At 49.3% G+C, this 12,539-nt stretch overlaps 1 protein-coding gene across 4 annotated transcripts in view; it reads left to right on the forward strand.

Annotated features, from left to right (window-relative positions):
• Positions 1-12,539, forward strand: part of UEVLD (UEV and lactate/malate dehyrogenase domains) — a 44,456-nt gene that overhangs the window by 6,873 nt on the left and 25,044 nt on the right. The window contains exon 1 of one of the 4 annotated variants that reach the window (XM_019551464.1): positions 11,332-11,458. The exons of 1 other annotated variant lie outside the window; for it this stretch is intronic. In XM_019551464.1, the coding sequence (XP_019407009.1) occupies positions 11,417-11,458 (42 nt within the window). In that variant the 5' untranslated portion in view covers positions 11,332-11,416. Of the gene's footprint in view, positions 1-11,331; positions 11,459-12,539 lie in introns of those variants that run through there. 2 more of the 4 variants (XM_019551461.1, XM_019551463.1) reach the window with 2 other exon arrangements.

Raw genomic sequence — 12,539 nt, forward strand, 5'->3', positions numbered from 1 at the left:
AAAATGCTGGCTTGCATCCATAGATGCTTCTCGAGCAAATCCCGGGACGTCATTCTCCCCTTGCACTCGGCCTTGGTGAGGCCGCAGCTGGAGTACTACGTCCAGTTTTGGGCTCCAGAATTCAAAAAGGATGAGGAGAAGCTTGAGAGAGTCCAGAGGAGAGCCACGCGTATGATCAGGGGTCAGGAAAACAGACCTTACGACGACGAGCTGAGAGTCATAGGGATCTTTAGCCTGGAAAAGCGTAGGCTCAGGGGTGATTTGATGGCCACCTATAAGTATATCAGGGGTGACCACCATTATCGGGGGGAACGTTTGTTCACCAGAGCGCCCCAATCGAATGGTCATAAACTACTGTAAGATCATTTCAGGCTGGACATAAGGAAGAATTTATTTATTGTCTGAGCCCCCAAGGTCTGGAACAGCCTGCCATCAGAGGTGGTTCAAGCACCTACATTGCACACCTTCAAGAGTAAATTGGATCCTATGACCCCAGCTGACTTCCTGCCCTTTGGGTGGGGGGCTGGACTCGATGATCTTCTGAGGTCCCTTCCAGCCCTAATGTCTGAAATCTATGAAATCAAATAGAAAGTATTTTGAACAGCTTGTGAATATCTCTAAGTATTATGGTCTTCTATAACTTACTCATCAAGGATCTCTACCTTTGGTGTTGAACACTCTAGTCCCTACCCAACTGTGTGTGTAAGTAGAGGTGTACTCCCACTACTTCAAACGGATTATTTGTACTTAAAGTTAAGCGTGTGTTTAAGTCTTTTCTAGTGCGTGACACCTTGCAAGACTGAGTCTTAAGTTCTCTCCCTCCTGCTCCATTCTATTTTTGTAGATTTAGAAACTATATGTGAATTTCCAGTTATCTAGGCTGATATGTGGCTTAATATTTCCCACATGGATTGGATAAGAGAGATTACTCTTTCTATAGCAGGTTAAAATTAGATATACTCCCCAAATATGTCAAGGCAGAATGAAACTTCAGTCTCCCAGGCTCTGAGAGAGAGGGATTTGTAGATATAATTTTAAGGTCTTAGGCAAGACTTATACAAATGACAAAATGTTGTGCAATTGCTTTATGTAAAACCACCAATGGGAACAGGGCAACCAACCAGGTTGAGGACTCCTGGTGCAAGGTGCTGGATGGCATCTTATGTCATCATGCCTGAAGCCATCAACAGATGTTATTCATTAGTGAGTGTCTAGCTTCAGAACAGCATTTGTTACACAGCACCCTTGTCATTCTTGAAGCTTAATGATTTCCTCTGCATTTGGCAGTGTTCAGCTGTAGTACTACGTTGGTTACTTTTTTGCTGAGTCATATTTCTTTTGCCGTTCATAGCGAGCCTAAAAGAAACATGTATGAGAGGGAGAAAGTATTGTATAGAGACCTTTTTAGTAGGTGTGTCACAAATTAGCCCTGCACCCTCCACAAGTGCCTTTCTGAGTCTTATCTGGTGTGCTGCTCTGCTTTCTGCTCCCTAACCAAACTGCTGCTCTGCTTCCTGCCCTATGCTCCTTGCCAGGTCTACTACTTTGCTTTCTGCTCTCTCTTCCCCTTTTCCCCCTACTGTGGGCATGTCTACACATGCAATTAAAGTGCCTAAATATTCTGTGCAGATAATTCAGACTCATTAAAGTGCTCCCAGGTGCACATCCACATGTGCACCCATTGGGACCAAACTGAGCCTGACAGGAGAAGCCTAGTCCAGGGCTACTCCTGCCCTGCTCTGCCCCCGTGCAACAACCAGAGGGAGCTCCCGGTTCCCCTGGGTGCCAGCCTTGGCTGGCAGGAGACATGGGGACTTAGCCCCAAGTTCCAGAGAGTGGGAAGCAGCTGTCCTGACTCAGTGGGCAGCTCTGTCCCAGTAGAAGGGAGATCAGGCTGGCCCTGATGGGTCCCTGTATCCATGGGAGGGGCTGTCCCAGCTGAACAGGCAGCTGCCTCCCAGCATTGTGAAGACTGGGACCTACGTGACTGGGAGGCAGTTGTCCTGTAGCTGGGATAGCTCTCCCAGGGACACAGAGATTGGGATAGGTCCCAATCTCTACATGGCTAGGAGGCAGTGTCCCACCCAACTGGGACAGTTCTCCTAGTCCTGTGGCTCCCTGCTGCCTAGACTGACTGGGAGCAATTTGGTCCCAGTCAGCATCTACATGTGCGGTATGGCACAGTAGACTAATACCCTGTTCAGTAACTACTATGCACACATAGACAGTGACGCTTTACTGCACATTAGATTAGTCTAATAAGCAATAAAGCATCTCATATAGATTCACCCAGTCTGTCTCTTTCCCAAATCTGCTGCATGCCACATGCAGGCTGCCTGGTATAGTCAATGCCCTCAGCCTCAGCAGCCATATTTAATACTAGTGGTTGCCATTTTGCTGAGTGCCGTGGCAGGTCCTGTTGCAGTCAGTCACGCTAATTTGAAGTTTGTCATAGACTTGGGAACACAAGTGATCGTTTCAGCTACACAGGAACAGGCAGATCCTCAGCTAGTGTTAACTGACATAGTTTTATTTTAGCAGAGCTGTACCAGTTTGTAGCAACTGAAGATTGGGCCCATGCTGTTAACTGACCCTCTTCCCCAAATGGCACTTCAGAAAGCAAATGGTCTCTGACATTGCTAAATCTCTAAAACTTACTTCTACTCCAACTGACAGATTTTTCTTTTTTTTTAATATTAATGTGGTAAATTAAATAAAATAAGCTATCCTATAGAAAATGGTAGAAAAAAGTCCTCAGGTTGCATTGGCAGAACAATGTTGGTCTATTTATGTGACACTGAAATATTTGTGGTCTTGATGAGAGAGTGAAAGCCAGGAGGATCTTCTGAGCAAGTACCAATTCATTACTTGTAAACAATATCTCAGCACAGGCCTTGTTTCAACCTCCCCAGAGTTCAAGGAAGATGTAGATGTCATTCACCAAAGTTTGTGGGGAGCTGAATGTCAAGTTTCAGTGCAGATTTATTCAGTGGCAGCCAATCAGCTTTATACTGAAAAAGGTCTTTTCATCTTTCACAAAAGAATAAGGCTGTGCAAGTAGCACAGTTAGTTACTACCTTGATCTTCAGGATCATTTCAGCTTTGAGTGTCCTGAAAGCCTATGCAATGAGGCAGAGCTCAGAAAGAGTGCAAAACAGAGGTGAGAATAATCCCTCTTTGATGCTGACAGGACCATGTTTCTGTTGGCAGCACTGTCTGCTGCTGCCTGCCCCATTGCTTCTGCTCTCCCCTCCCTTCTGCACTGCTGGAGCTGGAGCCACATTCAAGACTAGATCTAAAACAGATAATTAATTCTCTTACGGATCCATCTAGTCTTGAATACCAAGTCACTGAAAAAAATAGAGGATCCCAGAAGCAGATCCTCAACTAATGTACATTATAGCTCCACCAAATGATGGAGACGTACACTAGTTGTAGAGCTGCACCCTGGTCTGCCAGAAACAATACTGGAATCATTGCCTGGCTTGGGTTCCAGAGCGTGAACAGGAATGGCACTTCTAGGGAAAAATACGCCCTTTTAGCACCACAAAAAGTGTGTGTACAGGCATTCAAGTGGTTTACAGCAAGAAAAATGTGGTAATTTTGCCACAAAATGTTAGCTGTTTGAAACATCAGCTTCTCCAGAGAAAGACATTTTCTAGTGCCATGTGTAACACCTACATGCTGTCAACTGGAACAATACAGGTCCTTAGGATCCCTAACATTTCTCAGTCCTCTGGTCTCCCTCCTCCTCCCACAGGAAAGAAGAGCACTGGTTACCTAATAACCCCAAAAATGAGCTGTTTGGGAGTCCTGGTGGTACACTGCTGCCACCACCATTTCAACAGTCCTAGGATTCTCCAGAACTGTTCAAGTGGCAGTGGGAATTTCCTCCCCTCTCAACCGGCCCATTTTGCTGAGCAGAGTAAGTGGGATGGGCAGGCATGGGGCTGAGTAAGGTTAGGGTTAGTGTGAGGGAATTCCTGTCCAGTAGTATAAGGATGTAACCAGGTGCCCAGGGCACTAGTGACTTGTGGAGGCTGCCATGGTTGCAAGTGCTATTGCTCAGCTGCTGGTAGCAACCACTTTTATTTTGATCCCTGAAGTTGGTGCCGGGGACGATTGCCCTATTTATTCTTCCCTTGTTACATCACTGTTCCTGCCTCTACTACAAGAGCCCTGGCAAGGGCAGGGGAATATCTTTGGCAGCTCCTGGTTTTCAGCTGAGGTGACATTATCATAGCACTACAAATATAATTTGAATGTCTGTCCATAGTCTCTCTGAGTAGAGTTTGATAGTTAGCCATGTTAGCAGTCCAAGAATCAAGCAGAAGGCAGAATAGCTACTTCATTAGCTATTATCTATGAAAACTCTTGCCTCTCTGAACCAATTAGTCTCTAATGGGGTCTACATGAGTGCAGAAGCTGCTCCAACATGCTGTGATTACAGCAGATTAACTGAATCTGGTGGAGCTTGCTAATTACTGGACTCCAGCCAGCCTCCACATCTCATGTATCAGTGTCACTATGCTTCAAAATGGTGGGGGGAGGCGCTTTAAATAAAGCTTGTTGAACAAGCTGTACCCCTGCTGCCATTCTGAAATGTGGGGGCGCTGATACATGAGATGCTGCGATGCTTTAATTAGAATGGCTCTTCAAGCCATTCTAATTAAAGTGCCCCCCCACCCCTGGAAGCCTAAGTGCCCTAAGGTGCCATCCAGCTCTGCCTTCCGCTGTCCACAGGCACTGTAGAACATGTCTAAACACCTTCACATCAGAAAAGAATACAGCGCTATTGGCAGTAGTATGGTCTAGAATGTGTTTAGTATGGAATAGCTCACATTTCACTACAGTTATTCTGGGTTTTGTACTCACTTCAGCTGGTGGTGCTGGTAAGTAAAACCTCTCCTTTGCTGTTATTCCCAGAAGGAAAATTATCCAAAAGACAACGATCATTGTAAAATTCTTCTGAGGGATTCTTTGCTCAAGATGTACTGCTTCTGTCAGCCAAACATTACATACCAAATGCTTAGAGGTGTAATGCTGGTTCTCAAAGAATTTATTTCAAGCAGCATACCATGTTGCCTTTACCTTGTGGCTAGACAGCTGTGGTGACCTCTGTACTGAAGTGAACTGTATGCTGAAACAAATTGTGACATCATTCATTACATAACAGTCAGCACAAAGACGGACTGCCATGATGTTGGCGTCAGCCCAGCTGGTTGTATGTACCTGGCAGGGAAGATCCCCTTCTTCTCAGCCTAACTTGGAGTAGCTGAGGGTGGAGACTTGTCCACTGCACTGTGTGTGGGCACCCCTGTGAGTGTCTACTATAGCCTCACTCTTGGCTACACAATTTATGGTGATGAGAGACTGCTCTCAGCTTCTTCCTCTAGCTTGCTCCTACAGCCTTTTGGCTAAGGGCAAGTGAGACTAGGGGGCATCTGAACTCCAAGGCCTCTGAGCTTGGGACCTGCAAGCAGGATGTCTACCTTGGATGTGGGAGCATCTGAAGCCCCAGGCTGAAGAATCTAGGAGGTAGGGTACTTGCCAATGGTAGTGCCACACTAACAAGTAGGACTTGAATAATTCTTCTGCTCAGTCATTAGAATTTGGAGCTGATTTGGCTAATTTGGCCTGAGATATGAAATTTATAAATCTACAAAAAGACAGAATGACATAAGTGGAACAGTAACTATAAAGGAGAATTTTGCATATGTGGCTGTAAAACTGATTTGTTCCCTTTTCCTGTTTTTGGCAATGCCTGTGATTTTGGTTATTGCCTCTCTCAACTCTCCTGATCAGTCACAGATGAACAAAAATGAAGTAGGTCTTCGCTAGCAGGTTACTAGGGAAGAAATGCAATTGTTTTACCTTGTTATTGGAAGACCCACAGCAGATTCCACTGACTGCATCAGTCCTTCATGTCAGGCTCGAGGTATTGACTTTCAGAAAGACACGCTTCTCTAATAGCAAGAAAGTTGATAGAGGTGGGTAAGATAAAACACACATTAATATCTGGAAATAAATTTGTTCAAGTTTTTCATGGAAATATTTGTAACACCACCTAAGATTACAGACTGGTTTACAAAACCATTTCATTTTACAGTCCTATTAATACCAAAGGCAAACCCCAATTATTTTTACATATAATCTAATACAGTGGTTCTCAACATTTTTAGACTCAAGGTACCCCTCAGAAAATGTTAGCTCTTAGTGTTCACTTGATTTTTGACTACCAAAAAAAAGTGTGTGTGTGTATATGTATATATATATATATATAGAGAGAGAGAGAGAGAGAGAGAGAGAGAGAGAGAGAGAGATTCTTCTGTTGCAAGGCCACAGCAGATCAGAATGCTTTTAACACTACGGATTCCAATCTGACATCTCTGGGCTTATCTTATGAATAATATTTGCACACCAAACAGTGCTAAGATTGCAAGGCACTTTCCAGCACCTCTGAAAGGATCTCAACTCACCCCAGGGTGCCATGGCACCCTGGTTGAGGACCACTGGTCTAATATCTGGTAGTTCACTCTGCTTTCAATACAAAGCCAGGTGTTCTTGATATTCATCTTTAAGGTCCATCATGTGGCTAATATTCTTTCATTCCCCTAATGATCTTTCCCAAATCTGTCCTTTATAATAGGCTTTAATTTCCAGTGGCAGAAAAGACAGCATGCTCCTAGAAGCAAGCACTTGCTATTCTTGGAATCATCTGTTATCAGCCAGCTTCTGTTCTGACAAGAGTACTTGGTGACCTACATGACCTACAGCTTCCTGCCATCTGACAGACTGTCTGGTATTCCAGCTACAACTATTTTGTGCTTCCTATGCAAAGTATTCTTGCCTGGAATCTTGCACTTCTATTATGTAGGGTACCAGGAACATTTGGTCAGGAGTTTGAAGTCAGTCTTTTATTGGCTTCAGTGTTGTTTGGATCATAGTCCTGGCTCTAGGACAGCTGGCTACACACAAAAGTCTCAACCAAAGAAAATAAAAGAGGAGGGAAGGATCACAATACTGAAAAAGCAATGAGGAGCTGAACTCAATTTCACGTATGGGGAACAATATCTCTGTTCCTAAAGCTAATTGTATCATGAAGTGGCAATTTACTGGCAGGGGAAAAAAATATCAGAGAAAGTAATATATATCCATTCTTATTGGTTCTTGAGGTCCCTAGATAATTTATTTCTGCCCTGGAATATTCATTTCAAGAAATCACACAAACAATTTTAAAATGTATTCCTCTACTACTAATTTTTGAAGAATCCACTAATGTGTTTTACCCTGCCATAAGTGCCTGTATGCAAATTCTGCACCTGCAGGGAATTGCTTGTACCATTTAGTACTGATGGTAGGAGGCCTGACAATTCCATAGGGTTGTTATTCAGTACTTCACATAAATTACTGCTTTCTTGAGTTCTATGAAACTACTTTTAAACAAAGAACAAAACAGAGCAGCATTTTAGGTCTGGAAAAATCATTGGAAAGGGCTCCTGAAAGAAGCAGGTGATAGGGGAAGTTACAAGTTCCACTTAGAGCAGGGGTAGGCAAAGTCTGGCCCACAGGCTGGATCAGGCCTGCAACTGACTATTTTCCAACAGCCCCTGCAGCGGCAGCTCCTTCTGGTGGTGGCCACTGGACCCAGCCCTGTTGCTGGAGTTCCCTGGCCCATCCACTCTGTACCCACCGCCAGGGGCAGGACCCATGCAAGCAGGGTGCATGGCCGAGATGGGGCCATGGTTGGGAGTGAGATGGGCAGGCAGGGCCCAGGAGACCCCAGCGTGTGATCTGTTGCCTGCATGCCCCTGCAGTGAGTGTGGGGTCCATGGGCAATGCCATGCAGGGAGTGGATTGCAGCTTTGTCTCAGCTCCAGCCCTGCACTGTCAATGCACAAGGTCCCAGCCCTAGAGCAACTCCCTGCCCAACCACATGCCCTTCCCACACTGCACCATGGAGACCCCAGGAGCACAGGACCATGACAGTGCGGGGCCATGACAATGCAGGGTAAAGCTGGGGCAGAGCCCTGGTTCTGTGGCCCTGCTGCTCCCAGGATCTGCATGTGAGCCATGTGGGCAGGGGCTGCTGGGAAACAGAATCTGGCTGCCAGCTGGATCCACCATTTTTCCCACCCCTAACTTAGACAGTACTATGGGCACTGAAGACATGAGCATTGCATGTTAAAAGCTGAATTCATGCTAAGTGCCCTGTGAGCATCTCAAAGTTATACCACTTTAGGTGAGGTTTAACTCTGGGCCATGCTGCCTAGGTTGTTATGGTAACTTCAGTCTCCTGCAGAGATGAAACAAGCAACTAGAAGTCCTCCAGCATCCCCAGATACACTGCTTCCAAGGCCCCACTTCTCCTCCTCCAACAGGGCTAGAGCTCAAGTATGTTGGTTCCTAGCTATGTCCCTCAAACTTTTAGAGCTGTGCAGGCAAGAAACTGTGTTAACCCTTTACGTCCGACTGCTTACAGCATGTTCTAACTTTGATGCCATATAGCTCATAATAAATCTGTGAAATGTTAAGTGTAACTTCACCCTCAGAGAGAAGTGAGGGGAGGGTGGCATTTCAATGAAAAAACATTGTATTGGAAAGCCTGTCTCACTTTATCCCAAATAGGATGATCAACTTTTCAAAATGGAAAGGCGGGACACATACCTGCCTCCCTCCCCCCCCGCCGCCCTTCTCCCTGCCAGCAGAACAGAGCTGAATAGAGCAGGGGTGGATGTGGGCTGCCTACTGTGGGCTCTCGGCTCCCTGCCCTGGTGCCTTTCTCCTGGGAGCCCCACACCAGCTGCAGGCCCCCTGCCCACCCGGCAGCAGCAGGGGGCATAACTCCATGCCACTGCCACCCCTGCTGGTACCGGGTGGGCAGGGGGTGCCTTGCCACGGTGGCACGGCCAGTGTGGGGTTCCCGGGGGAACAGCAGCAGGGCAGGGAGCCCAGAGTCTGCAGCAGGCAGCCAGCATCCGCCCCTGCCCCATGCACAAATCTGGGGAGGCAGGTTCCTTTCCCCCCCGCATGCCTTCCGCTCCCTAGATGAGCCAGCTGTGGCTCCGTCCTGCTCCATGCCCCAGCCCCATGGCTGGGTAGCACCCCAAACCCTACTCCCTCCCTCACCACGGCGGGGGGGGGGTCTCAATCCAGCTCCTCCCATGCCCTTGCTTGCAAGGTGCTGTTCTCCATGCTGCCCGGTTGTATTCCCAGCCACTTGCATGTGTATGGGAGTGTACATGCACATGGTGTGCCCTATGTGCAGCGGCAGATTAAAATTTATTGTGGCCCTGGGCAAACAGAAAATTGGAGGCCCCCATCAGGCAAGGGTAGGTTTCCTCTGCGCCCACCAGGGTGTTGTGGCTGGGCCTAGCCAGCCTCCTCAGCACATCTGGAGCAAGCCATGGGGTGCGAGTGCTGTTGAGGTAAAGGCAGCCCAGCCCTGACCTACCCTGGACCCTCCACCTAGTGGGTGTCAAGCAGCTGGGCTGGGGCTGGCTTAGAGCGAAGCGCTGGCTCCATGCCACCCCTGGCTGCTTGCCAGCCCCTCTGTTGGCCCTGGGGGGTGGGGCTGTCCCATCCTGTTCCAGTGGTGTTGGGGCTGGCTGCCACCCACAGATGGCAAAGAGTGGGAGCAGAAGCAGGGCTGCCCATGGGGCCCCCTGGCAACAAATGACCCTGAGAAGCCACCACCACCTGCATGAAGCCCTGTGCCCACCCTCTAGCCTCTGGTTCTGGCCCAGCCACAGGGGAGGAGGCACATACTATCTCCCCCAGATGCCTGTGGCTAGGATGCCTGCATGGGCTATGCTGCCGGTGGCACCCCAGGGGGCCCCTGTTTGGCAGGGGCCCTTTGGCCCAGGCCCCATGTGTTAATCCACCCATGCCCCTGTGTCCCGCTCATGGCAGCCCCTTGCAGGCTGGAATACCCACTGTTTTCTGTGGATCCCTGCACGATGCTGTAAATCCGGGAAAAATGTTGTTCTGGAGTCATGCAGGGACTAGGATTTGAGGTTCCCATTCCAGGACTGTCCTGCCCAGTTAGGGATGGGTGGTGTCTCTAATCCCAAAGAACAAGTATCACTCCTCCAAAAATACTTGCTTTTTGCCAATAAGGAAATGGGCAGATTAATCTGAACCCAGCAACATGGGAGAAAGTGAGAGAATGAGTAAGAGATATGAAAGGAACACCAAAAGACAGGTTAGGAAGAACAGGAAAAAAGGAACAGTTGTCACATCAACTGAGCTACAGCTGTTCAGAGCAGCGAAGGTGAAGGATGTGGATTTCAGGCAGCAAGAGGAGAAAACTATCAAGAGAATCTGTAATGGACAGGGGCATAGGCATGGCTAGGCCATGGAGGGAAACCAGGGCCTTGAGCTGGGTCAAAGGCCAGGAGCCATATACCTACCTAGAGGGAGAGCCATCCAGAGTCAGGGTCCGCAACAGCCCGAAGCCAGGACCTGGCAGGGGTTAGATGTGGGGTTGTCAACCCCCCCGGATTGGCCAGGAGTCTACCAGAATTGGCGTTGATCTCCCTGTGACTACTGAAAACAACCTGGCAAACTGATATTGTGAACAGGTTGAATGGTGGAAAACAAAATCTCTTGGAATAGCTTCAGTTAGTTGGCAACCCTGGTCAGATATCAAGTACCACTCTGGGAAGAAATCCACCAGGCAAAGTCCAAAAGCAGAGCCAAACTAGCATCAGGAAACAACCACAGGAAGGTCCAGGGTCCAGCAGGCTTGCCATGGCTGAAATGGTGAATGACTTGTAGACCCAGGGCCCCAGCTGGTACTGTATAGACAGGTGGTGCTTCCACAGCCAATCCGCAGGCTTCCCGCTCCTAACTTGGGGCAGAGTTCATTAGCTGCTGCTGTTCTGGGTCCTGGCTGGCCTGCTTGCTCACCCTCCTTGGCAGAGCTCTGGGACCTTCCCTGGGCAGACAGGACCAGACTGAGAAGCAACAGTGGTTGTGGACAGAGTAGGGGGATACCAACCCGGCTGGATGCAACTGGGCAGTTCCAACTAGGAGGGAGGAAACACGAGCAGGGGAGGGGCTGTAGCCCTGTCCATGCACCTGTCCCGATAGCTGTCCTGCCTGCCCACTGCCCTCTATGCCCATGGCGCAACTCCCCAGCCAGCCGCACGTGGGCAGCTGCGGCCCTACAGAGCCGGCCGGCAGTCAGAGCAGCTGGCTGGGATCGGCTACATTGGACTTCACCCAAAGGCGGGGGCGGGGTAGGAGGGGCCTGGCACCACGTGCATGGCCGGCCACGTGGTGGCCGTGCGAGGGCCTGTCGTGTCTGCATCCGTCTGTGTCCGGGGGCAGAACGTGGGAGGTACGTTCATTTTGGCTCCCGGCAGCCGCTGTAGCCCGGAACCGGAAGTGGCGCACCGGAGCCGGCGTCGCGATGGAGTTCTCTGAGGAGATGCTCAGGAAGCAGTTGGGCAAGGTGTGCGCCCCCCAGCTCCGGCCCTGGTGGGGGGAGGGGTGCAAGATAGGAGAGAATATGGCGTGGCGCCGCGTTCGGACGTCACAGCTGCGTGCCCCGCCCCACGCTTGTCGGGCTCATGTGGAGTGGCGGGGTCCGCGCATGTGCAGAGCTGCGAGCCGGTGGCTCGGCCTTTGGGGAGGGGGATTGTGACGTGGCTGTGGCGGGGGCGCGTTTCTTGCTGATGAACGGAGCCGTAGGCGGATCTTGTCTAGTTCCTGCACACAACATATAAGGATCTAGCCCTTTTTGGTTGCTTCTAACATCCTTTGTTCAAGTCCAGTAGCTGCCCCTCATCAGTGGGGCTCCTCTGCGCTCCTGGCTGGGAGAGCCGGTGCCGAGACAACCCGCTCGCCAGTACCGGCTGGGCCTTCTCGCAAGGCTTGTAGGACTCAGGATGCTGGCCATGTCTACGTTGTTCACAGTCCCCCTGCTCTCCAGCCTGGCAGAGGCTAACCCATTAACTCACTGGTCTGATAAGGGGGGCATTGCCCCACATCCTGACCCCCTCCAGCCCCGCAAAGACCCGGAGGGGAGTTTGGTCCCATGACACATGTGCATAAGGAATGGGGAGGGAGCAGCAATGCCCCAATGTTGAGTGAAATCTAGGGTAATTCAAGGCAGGTGGCCTTTGAGCTGTCCATGTAAACCATTGTCTTGGCCTGTTATGTGAATCAAAACCCCGAGATGATCAGCCCCGGATCAAACTGTTCATCTGGTTCTAGCCTCTGATCCTTTTTTACGATGCTGGATTTTGACAGCTTCCTTGTTTCTTCTTCCTGGCTTCTCTGCTCACAAGGGTGAGGCCAGACGCAACAACAGCTTTGTTTTGATGGTGGTGCCCTGTCCTCAGGCCAGCAGAAAAAGAAACAGCGATATGGAATTCTCTGGAATCAGCTGCTGTGTTTATCCCTTTAAGTCTCTTCAGCCCACCTTCCTCTGTCTCAGTAATGCCCCCTCTTCCCATCCTTTCCTTCCCATTTCCCTAAAGTATTCATAAGACTTTCTCTGTAGTATTCCAGTAACGCCTACCCCCATCCTG

This window comes from Crocodylus porosus, unplaced genomic scaffold (genome assembly GCF_001723895.1).
Source record: "Crocodylus porosus isolate Cpor-Errol unplaced genomic scaffold, CroPor_comp1, whole genome shotgun sequence".
Taxonomy (NCBI): Eukaryota; Metazoa; Chordata; order Crocodylia; family Crocodylidae; genus Crocodylus; species Crocodylus porosus.